This window comes from Sander vitreus, chromosome 11 (assembly GCF_031162955.1).
Source record: "Sander vitreus isolate 19-12246 chromosome 11, sanVit1, whole genome shotgun sequence".
NCBI classification, from domain to species: domain Eukaryota; kingdom Metazoa; phylum Chordata; class Actinopteri; order Perciformes; family Percidae; genus Sander; species Sander vitreus.
The window spans coordinates 4,698,015-4,722,893 of record NC_135865.1 but is presented as its reverse complement, the minus strand read 5'-3'; the positions used below and the strand labels follow the sequence as shown (position 1 = coordinate 4,722,893).

General features: G+C 40.7%; 1 protein-coding gene across 12 annotated transcripts in view; it reads right to left on the bottom strand.

Moving 5' to 3' along the window:
- Positions 1-783: 783 nt before the first annotated feature.
- tns1b (tensin 1b) overlaps positions 784-24,879 on the bottom strand; it is a 239,726-nt gene continuing 215,630 nt past the window's right edge. For 11 of the 12 annotated variants that reach the window (XM_078263162.1, XM_078263173.1, XM_078263161.1 and 8 more), the window contains 14 exons: positions 20,637-20,732; positions 19,053-19,233; positions 17,916-18,528; positions 16,269-16,647; positions 16,096-16,182; positions 13,442-13,570; positions 13,145-13,237; positions 12,432-12,509; positions 11,527-11,595; positions 9,207-9,233; positions 8,598-8,766; positions 6,802-6,870; positions 6,470-6,499; positions 784-5,054 (listed from right to left, as the gene is read on the bottom strand). In XM_078263162.1, coding sequence (XP_078119288.1) covers positions 4,916-5,054; positions 6,470-6,499; positions 6,802-6,870; positions 8,598-8,766; positions 9,207-9,233; positions 11,527-11,595; positions 12,432-12,509; positions 13,145-13,237; positions 13,442-13,570; positions 16,096-16,182; positions 16,269-16,647; positions 17,916-18,528; positions 19,053-19,233; positions 20,637-20,732 — 2,159 coding nt within the window. In that variant the 3' untranslated portion in view covers positions 784-4,915. The remainder of the gene's footprint in view (positions 5,055-6,469; positions 6,500-6,801; positions 6,871-8,597; positions 8,767-9,206; positions 9,234-11,526; positions 11,596-12,431; positions 12,510-13,144; positions 13,238-13,441; positions 13,571-16,095; positions 16,183-16,268; positions 16,648-17,915; positions 18,529-19,052; positions 19,234-20,636; positions 20,733-24,879) is intronic. The other variant, XM_078263166.1, reaches the window with a different exon arrangement.

Here is a 24,879-nt window from a genome sequence, read left to right as displayed (position 1 = left end):
CTCCCATGGCAGAGGAAAGATGTGTAATAATAAGAAAAGGTAGAATCACTAATGGTGCCTCGCAGCTTTGCTGCTTGGCCCCCAATTATGAACCTGAAAATGAGCATAATATGAGCTCTTTAAGTAACATTTTCAATGCAGGACTTTTACTTGTAACCGAGTATATTTTACCGTGTGGTATTAGTACTTTTACTTAAGTAAAGGATCTGAATACTTCATCCACTGCCGCTTATTAGAACCAACAACCAGCGATGCTAATTATTGGTGATACCAGTCACTGTTGGGAAGGGATTGATTTCTAGTAGTTATGTCAAAATGAAGGTAAAAATGGCAACTTGTGGCATGTTGTGTTTTGGAAGCCAAAACACAACATGCCTTGTTATCCCTACATAAATAAATAATTCTAATAAAGGCCCAGTGATGGACACCTCTCTTCTCTGTTTCTTGAGACATTTAAAAGTATCCAACCTGAAGACAAAATAGACCATTTCCTTACCGTAGCAATAATCGGAATTTTCAATACTTGTTTCACTGCCCAATCAAAACAGGTGGGAATAATGTTTTTAACGGCTATTAATCCACAACTACACTGTAATCTATCTTCAATAGATTATTATCAAAAATACTTTGTAGTTTACAAAAAATGTAAGTTTTTTCCTTCAAAAGTGAGTAACGATCAGAGAATTCTGATTCACAGAGCAAACACTTGTATGGCTAACTCACCTGAAACCTCTAAATTCCATTGAGTTAGCGTAACAGACAAAAAGACAAACTTTACACACGTTTTGATTTGTACTGCTTTTTTAATGTGTTTTTTTTTCATCAGAAATAGTAAAAGCCATACAATGTAGCAAACCAAAAATATGACAAACGCTCTGTACAGGCATAGTAGCTCATTCACACACATTCTACAGTCCAGACTGATCTGTCAGACTGGGCGCATGCCGCTGGAGTTTCCATCTCGGCAAACAAATGGCAAACATTCAGTTTGAAGAAGAGGACATCCTCTTTTCTCAACGAGCATTTTGTAGGCAAAAAATATAGATTCTTCTGTCTCATAAGCCGAGTCAAGACCCGGTCGCCACGTGGAAATGAAAACCTGATGATAACTATCTATGGGCATCTCTGGCTAGCTTGGGTAAGACTCGAGGATACTGTGTACGGATTACAGTCAGCAGCGGAAAGGTAACAACTTGACTCGAGCATGCAGGCTCTTGCTAATAAATAATGGAACATTCTAGTCAGATATAAAAGCATTGTAAGTTCTGTATTTTCTTTTCTTTCTTTTTTTTTTTAACTTTGAGTCAGAATGTAGGCCCCTAAACTAACTACTAGCTACATGCTGCCAACTGATCCTAGAGCATCAGGCATAAAGGAGGGAGTCATAATCTCGACTACTGTACTCAATCCTCTAATTTAACCTTTGTGTTGTCCTCGGGTCAGAAATATGGGTTTCTTTCAACCAAATTGCACAAAAAAATAACATGGATGCACGTTGTATGGATATACAACATTCTTTGCAGTTAAAATGGATGACTACTGGGCGCCCGGTTAGCTCAGTTGGTAGAGCCGGCGCCCATATATAGAGGTTTAATCCTCGATGCAGAGGGCCCGGGTTAGACTCTGACCTGTGGCCCTTTGCTGCATGTCATTCCCCCTCTCTCTCCCCTTTCATGTCTTCAGCTGTCCTGTCAAAATAAAGGCTGAAAATGCCCAAAAACATAATCTTTAAAAAAAAAAGAAAGATTACTTCAATTGAACTTTGGGTGTTGTAAAAAAAAAAATATTTAAATGGTTTCAAAACAGTATCGTGACTAAACTTTGACATAAACCAGTCTGTGATTCACTCAACATCCTCTGATCTTAACTATTTGTCTATAATTAATGATCTTGCTTTTTTTAAACAAAAAAATTAGGTTTAATTTCATATAAATTAGGTTTATTGACCATGAATAATAATTTTTAAAAAAACGTTGAAAAAGTGACAAAAAAAACATTTTTAAAAAAGCGTCAAAAACAATGGAAAAAGTGCCAAAAAAACTTTCATTTTCAATTTTTGATCCAGAAGGACAACAAGGTCATGGTCGACGGGAAGACAACACAAGGGTTAAAATGCAAAAAGAAAAAATAATTTACTGAGAAAGATTAGCACATGAATCAACATAAAAATTCAATTGTTTTTCAGCGATCAGGTTACTTTACTCCAACAAATACCCTTTGACGGGCCACAATCACAGCTAAAACACTGTTAGAATAAAAGTGGTTCCTTTTGTAATGCTCTGTCCACACCACATGAGGGCAGCAGCTGCTGACTGATCTGACTGGTTTTCCATGAACAAGCTGCGGCCACTGTGGAACTACAGGAAGTAGCAAGTCTGCCTCCACACATGCAACGATGACGACGTCAACGTCCATACCTTCTCTGTTTTTGACAAGTAGAAACACACTGATAATACTTCAACATTTTAAGTGCTAAACTTGGACAATGTGTTTTCTAGGCAGGTTTAAGTTAATGCAACAATTGCGTTGGCATCACTTTAGGATAACTCCAATTTGGAAAGCCATCTTTCATACACAATATGTCCCCCCCCCGTCTTAAAAACAAACAAACAAAGCCTCCCCAAGAAAACAAGAATGTTAACAAAAAAGGCAGTAATGCTGTGAAAAATAAAACATTCAAAAAACAGTTTAAAATGCACACACTTTACATCTTATATATGTCAATGCACTTTAGCCAAAATAAAAAGCTATCTTTTCTTCTCACTTTTAGTAAATCTTGATGTATACTTTATAATACACAGATAACAGAGCAACAAAGCAAAAAAAAATAAATATCTTAAGTCACGGTTTGGAAGTTTTTTTTTTTTTTTTTTAATATATATATCTTTATATGTATATAGCTTACTTTTGGGTAGAGTGTGAGTGTTAACAGTTTTGGCCGGCTGACGCAAAGAGCTTTTTTATTTTTCTTTCTATAAACGGAAACTTGAAGAGCAGTATAGCAGAACAAAACTTTTCTATAAAGGTGGTCCTCACAAAACAACTTCCGTCCCTCAGTAATGAGAGAAATAGTGCGGCAGCACAGACTGAACAGAGGACGATGGCAGATAGGAAGCTAATCCTCTTCTTTGCTTGTGTGACCCAAATATCTTTGTGCGGCTGCGATGATTCAGTGGATTTCTCTCTGAAGCTTTTTTTTAATGTTCATTCAGATATCGTAGACACACAAGAAAGTAGCTGATATTGTCCGACTCTAGCTACACTTCAGAGGAATAACATCTGCTAAAGGCCCTGACACACCAAGCCGATAATCGGCCGTTGGACAGTCTGGCGAGGTCAGTGACTCGAGTCTGTTCGGTGTTCCGTGCCGTCGTCCGTTGGAGGAGCTGTCGGCCTTAATTTTGGCCGACCTGACTTGCTGGGTCGGAGGGCGGGCAGTTGGACTCAACGACCAATCTGATTGGTGTAGCGCTAACCCGGAAATGGCGAGCGGGATGAGCGGGACGAACGCCTCTCAAAATCTGACAAAAATCTTTTAAACTGACCTTTGTTGATCTGAAATGAAGACAGATTCAGCAACTGCATGGCCTATTTCTCGCTTAAAATGTTTTCAGAAACACGTTTCAGTGAACTATTTTCATAAAATACGAGATCGTATTTCGAACGAGCCGCCATTACTATCGGCTGGAGAAGCCAGACCCACGTGACGAGTTTGTCATTTCCGGTTTACATTTTAGCGCTGACGTATTACGTCTCGCGCACGCGCAGGACGTACGCTCAAGACGGCGTCGCTTCGGTGTGTTCCGAGGCACTTTTTGGACCTCGGGGAGCCGGCTGATCAGTCCGACTGCCTTTTCTGCCGACGGTCGGCCGTCGGGTTGGTGTGTCAGGGCCTGCTAGGCGACACTACTACATCGAACAGGAAGGACCTGCGGAAATTTTGGAGAACAACCATATTTCCTACTTTGGCTATTTGTATATTTAAGACAGCCTGGAAGAGTTTTTATGCTCATCTTTTTCTTACAAAGCTCTGCATTACAAAATAAGTCAGGCACCAAATGTCATATAGAACAGTCCTACTCCTAAAGCATTCTAGAATATTTACACAGACCTCACCAAGCTGCGTAAAAATGTCCGAAAACATTGTTCTCAAGATGGCAACGGTGCAGAATTGACCTACAGTATCAGTACATACAGAAAGAAACAGTTCAGCATGTTTTTGATCAAGCAGCCATATTTTTGTTTTACAAAAGAATACTTCCGACGCTCCGACAGTGGCACACTATACACGCCCTGACTACCCTTTTTTTTTTTTTTTTTTTAAATCTTTGGTTGACCGGTCAAAAGCCTGATAGATTTACAATCCACCTTTACATCACACAACTTGACTTCTTCTCTTAAAAAAATAAAAATGAAACAATTGCTAAAAAAAATTAACATTTGCACACACAATGTCATTCCCTCTTCCTGTTCACGTGTTAGTTGTTACCCTGCCAGGGAGATCCGAATCGCCTCCCGTCCCACTGTCACACACAGCCGTCCCCATCCTGCACTTCCTCTGGTCCATTCTGGAGTCCGTCCAAGAAGAAAAGCACATGCATGAAAGCTGCACACACATGCACGCACACACACACACGCGCGCACGCACGCACATGCGCACGCACACGCGCACACACACACACACACACACACACACACACACACACACACACGCGCTCTCCGTTTTGTTCTCTTGCGTACACAAACACACAGTCACACATAAATGTAAAAGAGCAGGAAAAATAAGGTGACGCGTGAAACCAAATGCTTAGTTGTCCAAAACAGAAAGTAAGTGTCCGTGGTTAAAAGGAAAGAAAATAACCAAAGGCATTAAAAAAAAAAAAAAAAAAAAGCGCCAGGGTTTTGTGGACAGCTCTCATCGTTTCTGCGAGGCGATCATCTTGGAGACAAAGTTGACGATGGCGTTGGCGGGCTGCTCAGGGTCAATCTCGGCGAAGAGGTGGCTGACGTTGTCCGTTGTGCTTCCCTGCTTACGCGCCACAAACCCAAACAGCCTGGAAAGACAACGTTGGAGAGTTATTTGTAAAGGCTGCCGTGACAAGCATTGGACTGTGTCTACAATGGAATCCATATTGATAGACGACTGAATTTGTATAGAAGAGATTTACATTCAACTTAACTTGTTTGCCATTAGCTTTTTTCCATTAAAGGTCCCATATCAAGGTCTTTTTCAGGTTCATACTTGTATTTTGGGTTTCTACTAGAACATGTTTACATGCTTTAATGTAAAAAAAAAAAACACATTATTTTTCTCATACTGTATGTCTGAATAAACCTGTATTCACCCTCTGTCTGAAATGCTCTGTTTTAGCGCCTGTCTCTTTAAAACCCCTTCCTGAAAAAGCCCAGTCTGATCTGATTGGTCAGCAGTCCCTGGGTCATCCGCAGATTCGCTCTCTTAAGTCTCTGCATTGTCATTGCAGTCGGGGAATGACTGTAACGGCACTCTAGCAGCACTTTCTACCTATAGATAGTATAGTTGTGACATCACAACGGTACAGATGTCCTGGCGGCTCGTTTAAAGGCACAGTTTTTGAATACAGACTGTGTCCATTTCTCTGTGGATTGAGAGTTTTGATACTTTCAAAGTATTTATAAAGCACCTCAATTAAAAATATGACGTGGAAATCTCACTTTTTACAATATGGGACCTGAAAGGAAGGTGCTATTTTGAGCCTTGTTAGTGGTGTAGAAATAACGATTTCTTGTTACTTTACCCGTGCCCCGACGACTAGCGTTATAAGCTAATTAGCGGTTTGCGATAAAACTGGTCATATTCGATTAGCATGAAAACAAATCCCAGAGAACGGTCGACTCGGTACACGTGTTATTAACCCCTAGGTTCATTTTGTGCCGGAACTGTCCTTTAACTAAAATTATTATTTTGAAATATTTATTTAAACAGACACATTTTTGAATTGCATCAGTTTAAAAATAAGACACGAGGTCTGACGAGGTCATACTTATTTTTTTAGATACTGGGGGATATTTAAAAAGAATGTCGCAAATGACCAGCTAACTATTAACTAAGACTCCAGATGAGCACAGCTGCAGATAAGGTGATTTGCAGACATGTGCCGGGGACGTTTTGATGTCAATTGGAAAAATCGAATGTGATTATATAAAACAGCTATTATATCTAATATCTAATCATTACTGGCTACTTAAATAATATTGTGTGGGTCAGATGAAGTAGTTTACACTCAGATATTACATTTCAGATGCAGTTTCCTCTGCTGCAGTGGTCAGTTTGTGGTGATAAATAAACAGGCAATTTAAATTTTTGCTGTACAAAACCATGGTACGGTCCTCTAGTTAGTTAAATATGATTCACTGATTAATGCCCCTTCCCCTTTGTTCTGTAGAAACATCAGATCAGTAGCACTGTAACCCACAGAAGTTAACTTACTTGGCTGTGCCTCCCTCAGGCTTGTTCCACCTGTAAAGATTTAAAGAAGTGTTAACATTTTAAGACAGCTGCATACTGATGAATGGTGGACTTGCCGGTAAGTTTTCTGAGAATTTAACAGCATCAAATGAGTAAAAGGCAGGACTCACACAATCAATAATAGTGGAAATAATAATACAAACAGTGGACTAAGCTGTTAAGAATAGCAAGAATTTGGACCTTCTTCTGATTTTTAAATCATCTTGGAACTCAACAGTAATTGTGCATCTGAGCAGCCTAAAACAAACCACTATTGGAATGTTAAGAAATCACTTTCATGTCTCTGTACTCACTTTCTGTCCTGAGGGTCAGTATCGCAGAACGTGACAGTGTTGGTCGGATAGTGGCGTCGGAAGAAAAGCCTGTAAAAGTAGAAAACATTACAGAAGAGATCAGAGAAACACCAAAGTACAATAAAAACAAAAACACTGTGAAAATGTGCATTATGCAAACTTTAGTTTAATCTGGAGGTAGCGTACATCATCATGCTGATAAATACAGCATGGCCGATACCTGCTTTCCACCAGGAAATCGGTTAGCTGATTACAGCCACAGATTACACAAGTCCAGCTGGTCAAGATCAACTATAATCTAACCTCAACTCAATGCAGATATTTGGTAAAACATATGTCCAAATGTATCAAACTAACTTCAGCATTGATACCTGAGTGTTTTTTCCCCCCATGGTGTTGTCTCTGGTGTTCCTCGATCATAGTCTAAACACTCGCCTCACTCATTAAATATGTATGTTACTGTGTGATGTAGCGCCGCCACTTTTTAACATCGTCTAACACAGTAAAAAATAAACATTGCTATCTGGTGGACATACTTTCTAATGGTGAATTGGTTTCAAAATTACCCAAAACATATAACCCCAGCAAAACCACCAAAACATATAACCATAAACCCTTATAATGGCACAGTATGGGTAGTATTGGTTAAAGGTTGTATTCATCCTGGCGCCCTAAACAAAACAAAACCGAGTTCTTGATTGAAATACTGTAGTAAATAAATAACAGGACCGTGATCCTTTAATCCTGTGTTTGCAGTTTTGCCTCTGACTGTGTGCAGTGGCTCATGTCGTCACCTGCCTTTTAAAAAAACATCTCATGTCTCTTACATGTTCAGACATCAAACTCTGTCTGCAGCAAAGTCTCCTTATTAGAGCTGGGCTTAAAAAAAATGATTTTCCTATTTAAAACGACTTTCATTTTAATGATCCAAAATCCATTCATAAAATCCAAAAATCGATCTGTCATCTGTATCGATCTGTTATCCTATGAAACTAGAAGACCTAAGGAATCCATTGATATCAACTATTTCGTGCTACCTTGTGGGGAAGGGGGTTAAATAACCCTCCAAAGATAGGCTACATTTTGGTAAGGGAAAAACTGGCATGGCCTTTTTCAAATGGTTCCCTGTGTCACCTCAAGGTATCTGAATGAAATGCCACTCAATACTCACTGAGTGTAGAGTCTGTGGAGCTGCACTTTATTGTGTGTTCATGTTTTATAAAAAGGACATTAATCGTGCTGTAGGTAGGATTGTGAAGATCCAGGACTTAGCCAAAACATTTGAACATCAACAACTTCTCAGTCCCTCCCCCTTTCCGCTAAAGCCCAAAACGGTCTCTAAGCCCCTCCCCCCACAAGGAAGAATGAATGAGTGTGCATGAGCAGTGATTGACACGCAGTTAGACACCCCCCCGGCCCTGATTGGTGCATCTGAACAGGGAGCGGTGGATTTTTGTAAATCACACTACAGGCTGTAGGTGGCGCCAGAGGAGCTGGATTTATTTTTAAATGACCTGCTTCATGTAGTTCTACTGGAACATAGGGTCAGTTTCAGTAAATATGACAGAAAGTTAGTTTTAGAAGGCTTACCTACTGCACCTTTAATGTAAATGCTTTGGGGGTCAGTTCTTAAATAAAATCGATTTGGGACCGTGTGAATCGAAACAGAATCCATTCAGAAAAGAGTTGACGATACCCAGCCCTCCTCCTTATGTGATGCAATGTTGATCTTGGGAGGCATCTTTCAAACGTTTCAGGCCATGGTTAAACACGGGACAGGTGGGATCCAGACTTACTTCCTCTGGTTGTCGGTCAGCGTGATGCCTTGTGAAGACACCTTGAAGTGCACAATGGTGGCAGTAGCTGGAGAAGAGGCAGCCAGTGTCTCAGATATCGCCTTGGCAACAGCCTGAGGGCCTGTCAGGGACTCCATCTCCACTGAGTTGATGTAGAGCACGTTGCATGCTGGGAAGAAAGCAGATGTCCCAGTCAGATAACAAAAAAAAAAAAAGAGATGTCAAGATTGCAATAGGTGGACAAAACCATCCAAATTGTATTTATTCCAAAATGAATCCTTTTAAAAATGTTATCAACACCTGTTTTGACCGATTCATGCAAAAAAAAAAAAAAGATTTCCTCTCATTCGAGAACATGCTATCTGGAAAAAAGCTGGGGTCAACAAATCCATCCAAATCATTCCACATAAAGATATTCTGCCTGTTACAGTACGGACAAGAAGCTTGACGCAAATGTTAACAGACAAAATGTAAATGCATCTCAAGGAGTTCTGTTAAACAGGGCCATACATCTTTTATCTTCATTTGTGCAGGTTAAACATACACGGACAAACACATAGGATGCACATTCCACATGTAGGTTTCCATATAAAAGTGCACAGGGTTTACCATGGGAATCAGCAGGGGCCCTCTGCACTGGGATAACAAGGATGTCATGTTGTCAGAACAAGTGAATAGGATGATTCAGGACACATTTATTAACGTGGCCGTTAATGTCCTAGAACTTCAAAGCTTTGTTGGCTGTATTTCAGTCTTAAGAAACGGAGACCGTCCTGTTCTTACTCCCAACTTGTCAAATAAGGGAACTTGGTCAGTGGCCCTCAGCGTCTAATGCCATGCACGAAGCGGGCTTCGACCGCAATACTGTGAGATGGTGTAGTGGTTTGGTGGATGGATGGGTCAAAACCAGGGGTTAATGCATAGACCAGGGGTCTTCAACGTTTTGTAGGCCAAGGACCCCTTAGCTGAAGTTGCATGTTAATCTGGGCCGGATGGATGAAAATGAATGGATTCTTATACATCACGTTTTGATGTTAAACATGTATGTGGAAGGCACAGTGAATCCTTAATCTTAACTGTATGGCTACCATAGTGGCTACTTTACGCTCAATGGTGTTTTAAGCCCCCAATGTCGACTTCAAGGCAGTGCTGCGACCGTCGACTTCAAGACACCTAACCCTAACCTGAAGCTTATCTTCATATTTTTACAAATAGGCCAATTTATATTTGCTATATAATGCTGGATTTATATTATTGTATATTTTCAGACATTTTAATAAAAAAATAAAATAAAAAATAAAAGATTACAAAAAAAATATTTTTTAACATCATTTGGCAGCCCCCCTGCACTAACTCTGAGGAGCCCCTAGGGGTCAGGGACCCCCTGTTGAATATCTGTGGCATAGACTGTATAAGTGGAGCCAAAACATCTGGATGGCTCCTGGTGGCTGGCTGCAGTAAATCCCGCCCACTCCGTGTACCAAAATAAAAAATCAAAGTACACGTCAAATACATTTTTCCCAAAGATGGTTTCTTTCATTTTAGGTCGTTCTTACCACGATGATGTTATTTTTCTGATAAGTTTGTTTTTTCTTAGTTATTTAATAATATAAAAACGGGGTGAAACGTCATGATTGACAGCTGTGATTGACTTGCGATTGGTCAAGCGGGTGTACGGGCGGGACTTTGATACCGCGGCTCCTCCGCTCGATCACTACTGCGCAGACTCTGGCTCCAAAATTACAAGATGGCAGCGCCCGTATTCAGGATATTTGGCTTCATGTTTGTACAGTGGGAAGAGTGGAGACGCGTCGTTCGTCTTTATATACAGTCTGTGGTCAAAACAAACAGGACGGGACATCTGTTCGTGTCCCGCGTAAAACCACAAGTCAATGTTGACTTATTTTACCTTCCGTACATAAGTTAACTAACTTATGAAACGCACTTAACTGTAGTCACGTACAAAAGTTATGTAACAAACATGCTTATTTTAAAGTGGCTACGAGGAACTTTCAGTTTGTGTTGATTCTAGCACCCCTTTGGACAAAAGCGCTAGTTTTTTTACCACGAGTTTTAGAAGCCATGGAAAGAGAGAGACGGCAGGATGGATTGCAATGAGGTAATGTATTTATATGTGACTATGTCAGATTAATAATTACACCAAAATCTGTGACCCATCAGAATGTGTGACTGTAGCGCTGTCTGCCTGCCATAAATCATTTTTTGACTTTGCAGGAAAAATTGTACTCTTGCAAAGGCATTACTAAAAACTATATAAAACTAGCGTTCTTTTCACTGTTAGTCTTGTTTGCTGTTACAGGTCATTTACGATCATCAGAAACATTTAAAACTTCTTCACAGTTACTTTAACCCAAACCAGGATCTTTTCCTAAACCTAACCAAGTAGTTGTGTTGCCTAAACCTAACCATACCCTGCATGTCGCACTGACCACTTCAAGAAATCATTCCTACCACAGGCAATACAACTTGTTAACACTTCATCACTGAGTGTTAGGTAGACTCATACTATACAATACTGCACTAAGTGCAACTTGCACAAACAACAACAACAACTAACATATTGGTAAAAACTATAAATACTATTTAAGTAGTACTTGTATAAATGTTACATTTATTTTTTTGAATATTTGTTCTTGTATCCCATCCTATTTATTATTCATTATTTCTTGTGTATTCTGTATGTGTGCTGTGTGTCTTATATTTTGCTGCTGTAGCACTGAAATTTCCCAGTTCGGGATCAATAAAAGTCTATTTAATCTAATCATGTTGGCGAATGTGAGCATTTAAAACGCGATGCCAAGGGGTCCTGTCTAAGCGTCCGTATGACGAGTTAGGAGTGAGAATGTGTTGGACCCTGACAGCACTGCTTTTAACAAAAACAATGAATGAAAGTGAGTTTATGTGTTACCTGCTCCTTGTTTCAGCCTTTCAGCCAGTGGATTTGGTGCGGCCACTTCTGGCACTTCCTCGATGAGATCTACATTAAACACCAGAGAGGGGAAGTTACCAGTTGTGGCATAAATTTTTTTATTTAGCTGCATCGATGGCTCCATCATCATTTCCTGCACTAGACATTCAAATATGCCTATTACTTTGTTAATTATAGGTTCCAGTCTCACCACAACTACCACTATTATATACTGGTTATCCACCGGCAATAATAACATTTATGGTAATTAGTTTTAAATCGTGCCTAGCAACAAAACTATTCACAGATGGAAATGCCTGGAACTAAACTAATTTAACAGGATAAAATGTGTATTGTACATTATATGTACAAATAACTGTGTACGCATTTTAAGTTCAGAAACATTTTGAGTCCCCCCCTCCCTTGCCTCACAGTCATTTGGTCCACTGCTTGGTTTTCTCCCTGTACATTAACAGTATGCAGAAGTCAGGTGGGACTGCGTCACTAAGTAGGCTGTTTTATTCACTTTAAACATCAGATGAAGACTGGCTAGTTAGTTAGCTTGCTTGCTAGGAGGCTCAGTTCTCAGTTCAGCATCATCTGTCTTAGAGAAAAGAATCATCCGATGTTTAAAGTGAATGAAATAGCCTTTCCAGCCTACTTAATGGAGTTCCACAACTACGCATATCCTCTACAAGTACTTTTCTGGCTGTGTTACATGGGCCCCTTCAATAATTGCTCTTAAGAAAGTTACAGTACAGTACAGTTTAAAGAGATTAGAGCGCTTGGAGCTTTTAACTATAGAAAGCCTGTGAACATAATGTGATCAAAACTGTACTCAGAAACAACAAACAATCGCTTAAAAATGCATGTACATTGACGAACACACATTTGGATCCACAGACCTGTGGTAGGGATGAGTAGTTTGCAGGGTAGGGCCAGTGGTGTGATAGCATGTTGGTAGACCAGGGCAGAAAGACAGCCTGTCAAACAGACACACCAAACAGTCAGAAACGCTTACATATATACAACTTGTTTCCACATATGCAGTAGTACTCCCCAAGACCTGTAATCAGACTTTCATAGTACAATTGACGCATTTCCCCTTTAATAAATTCATCATGACTAACAAAAACGGACACTTCTGGTTACACTCCTAACCCTAACCCTAACCCACTCCTGTCAGCAGGAACATCACTTCCCATAATTCCTCTTTTTAGGTCGGATGGATTTGGTTAAATGTTAGATTTGCAACAGATTTGCATGGAAAAACAAACTACTGTAAATGTAGAAAAAAAACATCTTGGGTATGGCAGCCATCTCTCTCAGTACATGCGCACGTACGCATGCACGCACGCACGTATGCATGCGCGCGCACACACACACAGCCTTGCACAGTGTAATTAGTAAGGAGAACATGAGTTAGATCACTACCTTAACTACTATAATTAAAGTAGGATTACATGTTTAAAAAACTTGGAAAGGGGTGCAGCTCTGTGACAGACACAGAAAGAAACAATAGTGTTTTGGCTTGTCTTCCAAACACCTTTCACTAAGCTGCCAGTTCACATGTGAGTATTCCAGGGCGGAGAGAGGGCAGCAGAATGCTTCCACTAACCAAAGTAAGGCTCGTTGGGACAGCCCTTCAGCTTCACTCCTTTGGGGCTGCTCTCAATCAGGAAGTGCCTCACCAGCTCGTTGGTGATGTCACCTGCAACAAAAGAGAGGGAGTCTATGTAACACACAGCTGATGAACATGGAGACATCACCTCATATCTCTGGTATTCAGATATTACATCTGTCTCCACCCTGACCGAAGAGCACTACAGGGAGGAAGAAGAGCTACACAAAGCACTGGAGTAAATACTTGGTGCATTAGTGACTCGTTGATGTGAAGCAGCATCCTGCCCCCTACCTTTCTTGTTCTGATGCACTGAGGGTGGAGGAGAGGCCACCTTCATAGCCAGGCCGTAAGCCCCCCTGAACGAGTGACTGTCCCGGATAACAAAGGCTCCAGGCTCCCTCTCTCTCAGCAGGCCGATGGCTGTAATACAGTGGACATTCAGTTTTTTCAGACTGTCCGAACATTAGTTGTGAGGGTAGTGATACTTTAGGCCCCATGGGGTGTCGTAGAGACAATCAACTCTTTGATTTTAAGCCATGCAAGTGGCGAGTTTCCAGTGGTGGAACGTAACTAATTTACTCATTTACTTACTTTAAGTACTTTGACTTTAATTTACAAAGTACTTTGACTTTACTTGAGTCTTTTCTTTTCATGCCACTTTCTACTTCTACTCCGCTACATTTCAGAGAGAAATATTGTATTTTTTACTCCACTACATTCATCTGACAGCTTTAGTTACTAGTTACTTTACAAGTTAAGATTTTTGCACACAAAACACATGTAGTTTATAAAATCTGATGTTTTATTATGAATTAAAACTAGCCAACAATATGACGGCCTACAAGTCCAGCTGAAATGATTCGACCATTAAACACACAACTGTTTGGATCGTTTCCAGTTTCTAAAATGGGAGGATTTTTCTGCATTGGGTACTTTTACTTTTATACTTTAAGTACATTTTTCTGATGATACATACTTTTACTATTACTTTAAGTTACATTTTCAATGCAGGATTTTTACTTGTGACACGTGTTAGTACTTTTACTTAAGTAAAGGATCTGAATACTTCATTCCACCGCTGCTAGTTTCAGGATCAAATTGGAGGGATCATTAAAGGATCATGGTGAACAAAAGAAGAAGGTAACCAAACGTTAAAAGAACAACCAAGAGCAAAGGAGCAAGTCAAGTCCTGGCCCTTTGTTTCGAACATTGCTGTCAGGCTGTATTTCATTAAAAACTACAGCTTTTAACAAGACACTTTGTTTTAGACACGCCATTGTTCAAGGAGAACAGCTTTGGATCAATTACTTCAGTATTTAGTTCAATGCCTCCGCCTGTCCACATGTGATAGTTTAAGGAAGGAAGATGGATGAGATGAGCAACACATGCAGATGTTACCTAATTCTCTACATATGCTGTGGCTTTTCTTCTGGGAGTGCATGGCACTAAGTATAAACTCTTGTGTGTGTGTGTGTGTGTGTGTGATGTCATTGCAGTTGAGCATGTGCTTGTATTTACCGTGCTATAATCCAATACCGGCCATGAGCAAATGCAGATGGGGCAGCCAATAGCCACTGACCTCACAATTAAACACACACGTACAGTACAGAGATGTCCAGGTGTGTTTTTTGTTTGTTTTAAATCTTCATGCATATTCATTATTGTGTATTATGGAAAGTGATTATGTTCGGGCTTGACTGCGTGAAAGTTAATGCCGTGACTTCAAATTTAACAAAAGCATTAAAGTTCAATAATTTCAACCAAATGTCAAATGCTTCATAGGACTACTCCAGCAGAAACAATGGTGACCTATTTCCACGTTGAAAATAGGTAGAACAGGGGTGTCAAACATATGGCCCAAGGGCCAGAACCGGCCCGCCAAAGGGTCCAATCTGGCCCACTGGATGACTTTGTAAAGTGGGAAATTTGAAGTCAATTGCAAATTTCAATATTCCCATTTGTCCACCGGCGCTTGCACTGTCCCAAAAAGAGACGCAGGTTACGCTGTTATAGATCCCACATGCTTACTGTACATGCATGCTACACACTGTAAAGCAGATAGGCTACTGTTCATGCAGGAGCCGTCGGTGGAAAATAGACACAGTGTCGGGTTTTCCCCTTAAAAGTTGACAAGTTCCTATTTTTTACACAGAGGTAGCCTAAATTGGAACCCAGTGTTCTTGGTATATTCACAGCATCTTTCAGTGCTCAGACAGGGAATATAATGTTCCACGCCACTATCAGACTCACTTTCTTTTCCAGTTGAAAACTGAGACATCTTGTTAGAATTGCATTTATTTTTCTTAAGATATCTCAGGCTGTTCATCATCTGTTTTGTAAATAGATTGTTCATTATGTACTTTTTCCTCCTTTACACTAACAGAAAGGGACAAATTTAGGGTTGTTATTAATCGGTTATGATGCAATGGTTTTACTGGTCTGGCCCACTGGAGATCTAATTGGGTCGTAGGTGGCCCATCAACTCAAATAAGTTTGACACCACTGACCTAGAACATCCAACCAACATTTCAAACCGTTTCTGCAGCATAATTCACTACTCCACTGTCCATTACTGTGCTTTGCATGTGGCAAACTATCATATGTTTGCCAAAATATTGCTAAATACACATCTTCCTTTTATACTACTTGCTAGCAAGGTTAGCTGTTTACCTCTCACTGGCAAACATACTGTAGTTGCATGCTGCAAAGCTTTCAGCTCCACCTTAGAAGCGTAAAGAGACTGAGTCTTTGATATTCAAAACATAGGTTTCAGGTGGAATATTCCTTAATATAACTGTCTAAACATTTTGGCACACTGGCACACACTGAACCGCCGATTCCCCAACAGGTACCTGGCACCACAAAGTAGAAATGAAAGGGCACGAAATGTTACAATAAGTGTCATAATAAAGGTCATTTAAGAGACAAGTCTTTCGGTATCTTACCTTGCTCCCTGGAAATGTCTGGCTTGTACCAGAACTTGGACGTGTCTTGGACAAACTTGACATTCAGCCTGCTCTCAGGACTTCCGTCTGCAACAAAAAACAAAAGAATGTCACAGAAAGGGAGAGAAACAGAGAAGGACTCCTTTTCATGTCACTCCAGATGATGGCCTTACCGGGCATATTGAACCTTGAGAAGTCAGAGAGGGTGTGGAAGTAGCTGGGCGTGCTTGCTCCGCTCATCGGGGACATTATCTTCCCGTTCAGTGTGCCATAGGACAGTGCTCCGTTTGGTCTATCGCCGCTCGACATGCGCCTCTTCTCTGGAAGCTGGGGCTGGAAACCGGGGGCGGGGCTGCCCTGTCGGAAGCCTACACCCATCCCCGTCAACCCCCCTTCCTGGTAGCCTGCAGGCGAGATGGGGAAGGAGGGAGTGGGTGGTCCCTGGTAGCCCGAGGAGCTGCTCTGTCGCGACAGGTTGCCGTGTCTCTCATCTGGGGTGGTGTAACCGCTGTGCATTGGGTGACGGTCCAGACTGGGGCTTCTCTGGGACACCTGTGATACAGAGGTGGAAAGAAACAAATTACAATTACTCGCGTTACTGTAACTGTAATAGGGCTGGGACGATATGCTTTTGTCCCGATTCGATTCTTTCACAATACATAGGTTTTTCATTTACTGCGATTCTAGACGTACCACGGTTCGAGTATTGCGATTTTCTTTTTCTTCTTTAACAAAAACAGAAGATGAATAATGCACTTCTAGAGACAATATATCATGACAAATTTCTTTCTTTCAGATTGTTTTCTAAGAAGAATGCACAAAACATGAAACAAACATGATGTAGTTGCTGTCAGCTGTACCGTATGAACAGAAAATATTTAGGGGAGTCATTGGTTAAAAAAATAAAAAGAATATTGATTCTGGGAAAGAAAAGAAAAAAAATCGATTATAAAAACTTTCGCAAAGACAATCACGATACATATGATTTTCGATGCTCCACCTACTTCTACTTTTTAGTATTAGTAGTTTTTAAAATCTGTACTTTTACTTTTTCTCAAGTACGTTTTGTTTAAAGTATTGTACTTCGCCACATTTTAAATCACATCCATTACTAAGTAAAAAATGAAAAAAAATGGAGTCCCGGAAACTACTGCAGGGAATGATGGGTCGTTTGTGTTCCCTAACACTAAAATCACAAGAAGGATGGAGACGGACCAGTCCGACACCAGTGGTGCCGACCAAGCTAAAAGCCAAACCGGTTAAATTCTGCTGGAGTTGAACTCTAAGGAAAAATGACACAACGTACCTCCCTAAATGTTTGAAATGTCTTTTGTCGACGTGTTCCTTTACTGTTAAAAAGGCCACTAAGTAACTTTTACTCTGAGTACATTTTAAATGAGCTATTTTTTACTTGCAATTTTACTTGTACTTAAGTGAGAGTTTATCAAAGTAATAGTACTTTACAGGGTTTCCCCCAGAGAAGTTGTTTAGACTGATGGCAGCTTTAATATAGAGCCAAATAGTTTCTGTCATTACAGAATCATGGACGGAATCGTGAAATTGAGAATTTAAAGAAGCTGTAAAACAGATTTCATAGGGCTCTACATTAAGTCAGTGCTGAAAGCTAACTGGAGATTTGAAAATATGACTACGTCTAAGTTTCCAACTGAGCCGCCCCACTGTAGTTTTAAAAAAAATCTTAAAAATACATTAAAAAAATAATTCCCAGTGGCTTAGGCCTGGTGGGGGGCAACCTAATACAAATGCAATACACTGGGGTAAACCCTGGTAGAATATTTTTGTACTCTTTCCACCTCTACCTGCGATACAGATGGGTGACGGCCCAGGACCGGACTTCCTTGGTGGGTGATAGATGGCTGTCGGCTGAGCACGGGGCTGCTCTGCATGGGCTGGCCCAGGGACTGCTGTCTGCTGAGGACCGGGCTGCTCTGAGCGCCCTGAGATAGGCGGCGACCAAGGATTGGACTGCCACTGAGACCCACCATACCCACATCAAAGCCGTTGGCCGGCGCCGTGTGATGGCCAATGATAGAACCATCCTGATTGGCACACGTGCGCTGCTGGACGACAGGGTTGTAGGGGGATCCGAGGATGTTGGTCCGGTGCTGTTCATGGGGACTTCCGCGGCTGAGCGTTGTCTGGGAGGGTTCGGAGGTGGGTGGGCTGGGATCTGAGGCCACATGGCCCCCCAGCAGGGTGTTGGGGCCAAGGTAGGATAGTGTAGGGGTATTAGCGCCAAGGTAGGAAGAGGTGGGGGAGCTGGAATCAAGGTAGGAAGAGGTGGGGGTATTCAGGGCTTGGTATGAGGGGGTGGGAGTGGGATAGGCACTCTCTGTAGCCTGGGAGCGGAAGCCTGAATCAGACGTGGGTTGGGACGGAGTGCTAACGCTGCTCTCTGCTACGGGGCGATCACTGGAAGAGAATTGGAAACGTTTATGAAGTTTTTTACACACATAAAACTGTTTATTTGGATGCTAGACTTTGCAGATTAAAAAGCATTACATTTTATTTATTTTTACCTACAGTATGGACGTAAACAATCTGAATATCTGAGTAGAAAGTGAAAATAGTAATTACAAAAATGAGCAATTGACAGGGTAGGCCCTATGTCCTTGCAAAGAAGGAGCCACCCATGGCTCCAAACTACAAGTCTTTATTTTCAAACGCATCACTGGAGCTTCTGCGCACAAATGTGGCCGGGCTACACCATTTAGTAAACATAGCCATGCTGAGAAATACAGAGAGAGTTTTGTGGAGCTGAAAGGCTTAATTAGCTTTGTATCGTCTCGTTTGGCAATGGCTTGAATGTAACGAACATTATGTAAATTACATTAATGTAAAATAGTTGTGCACTATAGCTTTAACAAATTGACTGATTTTCCAGTTAAAGATCTGGCTTAGGACCAAAGTAAAAGAGCATTGTTTATTTTTCTCACCCCTGTGAGATCTGGATGGGGCTGCTGCTGGACAAAGGTGGGTTCAGTGTGTGGGAGGAGGGACTTGGACTTCTCTGCTGGCCTGTAGTCTCTCCCGGTGGGCTAAGGCTCCGAATCGACGTGGGCTGCTCTCCGCCTGCCGATGCCGACATCGCCACGGACTCTACATAGCTTCTTGGTGCTGCATGAGAGAGAGAAATAAAGGTTTCTCTGTGAGCCACACATTTTTATTTCTGCCTTCCTGTCTGTATTTGTTATTCCCTTTAGCTTTGTAGCATTGTAGTTGTGTGACAGAGATAGTAAGAAAACTGTGAAAACAGAGTGGCACAAGATGGATAGGCCTGAAATAGTGTATACTGCCATGAGAGTGGTTTGGCTTTTCCAGACAAGAAATTAAAACAGAAATGGTTTGACCACACATGATATGTAGGTGGACTACAACCAAGCCATAGGTAGAGACAAATGGAGTGGAGGAGATTAAAACGTTGAATGTCGATGATGATCTGTGGCGTTATAGCAGCAATCTTACCTTCCTCACCCTCACTGCTCTCATCATCTGTGGAGCATCATTGGAGATAATCCAGAGAAACAGAATCATGTAAAGGAACAGAGGTACAGCAAGGGAGCTTTTTTTCTGTGCCATACTCATTCAATTTGGTGTGTGTGTGTGTGTGTGTGTGTGTGTGTGTGTGTGTGTGTGTATGTGTGTGTGTGTTTGTGTGTTTGTGTGTGTGTGTATGACAGGGAATGCTAACAGAACTCAATACTACTAAAGATTCTCCATAACTAAAGATGGTTGCCAAATGGTATGAAACGGTACAAACTTCCTGTCTCCTAACCTAAATGGGCGTGACCTCATTTTAAGTGTAGTGAACGTCATGTGGATGGATAAAAAGTTATATTTGCATAGAGTATTTACATTTTATTTTTCTAATATTAGATATTTACACATTTAAAAGGCATATTTAGCATTAAAAAAAGTTGTTTGGTATGAAGTTTGTGAACGTTAGTTGTGTTGCCAGATCTGGCGAGAGTTTGGTCCTGAGACAGGTCTCAAACAAAGGTTATTTTCTCAGGATTTGTTCATCTGAAAAAAGCCAATTTTAGTGTCAGAATGTTCGGGAGATATGTGGATTGTAAAAACATGGGTCCAATATTTACTTTGGTGACGATGGGGCGAAAGAATCGGTCATAATCTGTGTTCACGTTCACTTCTCCCATTGACATCAATAGACTCAGGACCTGCCACTAGTCTCCTAAAGAGGCGCGGCAGTGGAGAAACCCACGTAACGCAGATACAGGAAATGACTAATGACTAATAATACTAGCCATCAGTTGCACACACAAAGAGAGTGTATTTTGAGAGAGGTTAACGGTTGCCAAGCTTGTTGGGTTGGTACACTAGCTGCTCAAACCATTATATACATTTCATTACATTTTTGTTTCTCAGCTTATCATACTTAAAAAAATAAAGCCATTCTTTTATAGAAAAAATGCGGATGTAAACAAACACTTTTAGCAGCATTATAAAAGAATAACTTGGATTTAGTTAGTGTCAATAATGAAGTGAGCGTTCCAACCAACCTGAGCCTGTTTGATGGAGCACGATGTCTGCTGGGTTGTGGGGCTTCAGACCCAGGGCTGACAGTGGAGTCTTGGCAAGACCAGGGGGGGACCGACCTGAAGAGGAGGGGACACTTATCACCACGCAGCATCATACATCACTGACATCTTGACAGCTGCTACCTGTTGACACAGTCTAACAATCATTTATCTTTTTGCTTTGTTTTTAGAAAAATGTATACATCAGAAAATTATGCCAAAACAACCAACAAATCATTATCAGTATTTCCATAAGGCCTGCTGTATATTCTTATACAGGGGTCTTCAACGTTTTTTTAGGTCAAGGACCCCTTAGCTGAAAGGGAGACAGAGCAGGGACCCCCTACTACATATAGTATTTTAATTGTATAAAATTGAGTTGCAACTTAAACTGGGCCAACAATAACGTGTAGGGCACCCTAAAGCCTTTACACATACATGTTTATGGTGCATACAATACTAAGATTTAAAATAAAAATTGTTGGCATATTTATATATTCATACATCATGTTTTAATGTTAAAATATGGCACAGTGAATCCTTAGGCTTAACTGTATCTGTAGAAGGCTACCTTAACTATAGGCCAGTAAGCCTATCATCAATGATGTGTAGAAAAAGATGTATCTTTACAAATGATATGTTGGATTTGTGTACATTTTCAGAGATTTTCATTATTTTTATTTGAAACCATCAAAACAATAATGTTGTAATGATGTAAGGACCGCCTAGAGGTCCCGGACCCCTTGTTGAAGATCTCTGTTCTTATATATAATACACAGGTAAACAGCTGTCAAGACAATATGGCATCAACACAGCTTAACACACAGGAGCAGCATGTTCAGAGGGGTGCGCTCATGCTCTGATAGAGGGGCCAAACATGCATGGGACTGATCACCGGGTGACACACTGGCAGTGACACCCCCTCACTCTGCCAACAGCAGAATAAGGTGTGTGTCAAACACAAGCAGAGCTGGGTCAAACTGAACAAAGGGGACTTGGTTCCCCAGGAACTCGTCATGTTACAGGAGAATGTAGTTTGTTATCCTAAGTTGTTGATCTTTTACATTTGTGAGTAGGGATGTAACGATACACTCAACTCACGATTCGATACAATTCACGATTTTAAGTTTAAGATACAATTCTCTTGGGCGCCTGGGTAGCTCACCTGGTAGCGCGCGCACCCATATATATAGAGGTTCACTCCTCGACGCAGCGGCCGCAGGTTCGACTCCAACCTGCGGCCCTTTGCTGCATGTCATTCCCCCTTTCATGTCTTCATCTGTCCTAAAATGCCCAAAAAGTAATCTTAAAAAAAAATGAATACGATTCTGTTTTTTTAACAGAATGAGCTGCAGACAAATGACTGAGATGTGTCCTCCTATCAAAAGTGCAACTGAAATTGTATTTTATCTTAACCCTCCTGTTGTCCTCAGGGTCAAATTTGACCCATTTTCATAATATTTCTATATCAGAAATGTGGGTTTCTTTCAACCAAATTGTCAAAAATGTGGATGGTTCCCTACAGCGCTCTTCACAAATAAATAATCAGTTCACTACTTTCATTTAATTTAGGTGTTTCATTCAATTGTATAGCGTTTAAAAAAAAGAGAACGTTGAGGAGAGTGACAAAAGTGTCAAAAAACATAAAAAATGGAATACATGTTAAAAAGTCCAAAAGTGACAAAAACATCGGGCATAAGCAAAAAGAAAAGTTGACATTTTTAATTTTGACCCAGAAAAACTGAAAGTTGCATGGTGGATGTGAAGACAACACAAGGATTAAATAACAAAAATTAAATAGAAAAATATTTAAAAAAAGAAATAATTATTCATTTTTAAAACAAATCAGATCAAAATAACTAAAGTAACTAAAATAAATAAACTAAGAAGACGTAGTGACGTCTGAAGTCAAACAAATGAAATCAAAAGTAGGTTAACGCCTGTTGTAATCTTAACACATTTATAGATTTTTAACCGATTCACAATGCATCGTTGCATCCCTATTTGCGAGTTTTATAGACTCTCAGTTTGTTTTAGTTGTACATTAGCAATGCTAACATCCCTACATTATATTCCTTAGAATCACATGTTGCCACTGAGTAATTACCGTCCATGTAAGAGCATGCACTTTGACACAGTCTCTGCTACGTTAACACCAGAGGGAAAGATGAAGGAGTAGAGTGTGTCGTCACAAGACACTACTGTCATTACTAGAATCATCCTAACTGTGAATGTGTTTTCATTCAAGGTGACTCTTTCCACTTCACAAATCTGTCTTGCACCATTAGTCTTCCTTTAACATTGCCAACCACTCCTTTATTCCCCTCCAGCGTAAACACCAATAATCATGTGGTGGTATGGGGGGTGCAGGCAGGGTGCTGGTTGTGGTGAAACAAGGCAGCAACAGGAACCCATACACAAGATGACAACAGCAACACAGAGAGCAGCAGCTGCTGGGAGAGTGGAAGCATGTATCTGTGCTGTTCATGGATGTGTCCATGGCTACGTCTGCACTAGTACGTTCTTATTTTTAAGCAGCGGTTTGAGACAAAAACGATCTCCGTCCACACAAGAGTTGTAGCTCCAGTAGCAGAGCTAATCTCGGTCCATATTAACACAACTCATATCGCATGACCATTGCTGGTTGTTTACTGCTGAATATGTCTGATGTGTATGGGTGTGTACATTGTGTTGCCGGTGCTGCTCTCGTGTGGCTCCCATGCCAAAGCAGTGCAGAACTGTGATAAGTGAAGGACAAAGCACACTCGGGCAGAGGGAAGGGACAGGGATTTGGGGATTGGGGATCCATTTGGCTGACGTTGTGGGACAGTGGAACTCCGGTAGAGAGACGTGCATCCTCTACTTACCAAAGAATCCAAATACATTTTTTGTACTTGTAACCTAGATGCCTCACATTTAATTGTGGGTGGTGTGTGTCGGACAGGCTAAGTGAACAGTTGGGAATGTGATTTTAGGGACACACTAAGTAAAGTAAAGTAAGTAAAGTAAGTCCGGTGTCACATGCACTAAATAATTAGCTAACCATGAGAATCTGGTTTTGAGGTTTATTAAAAATCCAAACAATGAAGGGCCTCACATATTTTCTCACAAATGCATATCCATTGCAACAATGTGATCTTAATTTCAGTTCAAGATTATGTGTTTATCTCAGAAAAGGTAACCACTCAGCGTCACTGCATACGCAATGTTCCCCCTATGAGGGGAGGGAGGGATGTTTATGCCACAGAGCGAGTGTTAAAAATATGGTGTGAGTTTTTATGACTAACTTTTATGGGTGTGCCCCGGGGGAGATAGGCAAGAGGACTGGATGAAGTCATTGGTTGAGCTGGCCAATGACGCGTTACCTAATACACAACTCTTGTTTTAGCGTGGGGTGTATGCGAGACTGAGAGAGGGGGTTGGGAGAGGGCAGGATGTGGAGATGGGTGTGTGTGTGTGTATGTCAATCTTTATCTTTTCTATTTTCTGGACTTTATTATCTTAAACATGTATTTCCTGTAAGATAAATGTATTTCTTCTTTGAAACAGTTATACTGAAAAGAAACCGGCTGGATAGAAAAGTGAGATGAACATTACACCTGATCAAGCAGCAGGCCACACTTGAATTTTGGACATCTACACCAAACTGACTTGACTTTTTTCTGTCTCTCTTCCCCTTTTTTCTTAGTCTGCGTCTAACTGAATGATGACTGCAGACATTCTTGTGAGAAAAGAAGGAATCAGTCTTTACGAGATGTGGCCGCTCAGGCATTTTGATGAGCCAACATGAGGCCAGAACGCCAGAACGTCCCACTCGTACATTGGAAATGCAGCCCATTTACAATCTGAATGAAAACGAGATGAGGCAATAGTCGGGATATTTTTTTTCACTGCTCGGAATATGTGGTACCAAATGAAGTAGATAAAGAAAGAAATGAATGTAAGTCAAGATAAAGTAACTTATTTAACTTAATAGTCTGAAAACATGATGGAACATTTTACACCTCAAGACTTTTCCTACGGTAAGTTCAGTATCTCAAGTTAATCTACATTTCTGTTTTAAAAAAAAAAGAGAAAAAGACAGTCATAAATTGATGAATGCTACATAACCTTATTATTAAATTAAGCCATTTTAGAGTAAATGTAAGTACACAAATCTCAAGATTAATTTCACAATAAGGATGATACCATAGAGACAGAGCACATTTAAGTCCGGTTCCCACCG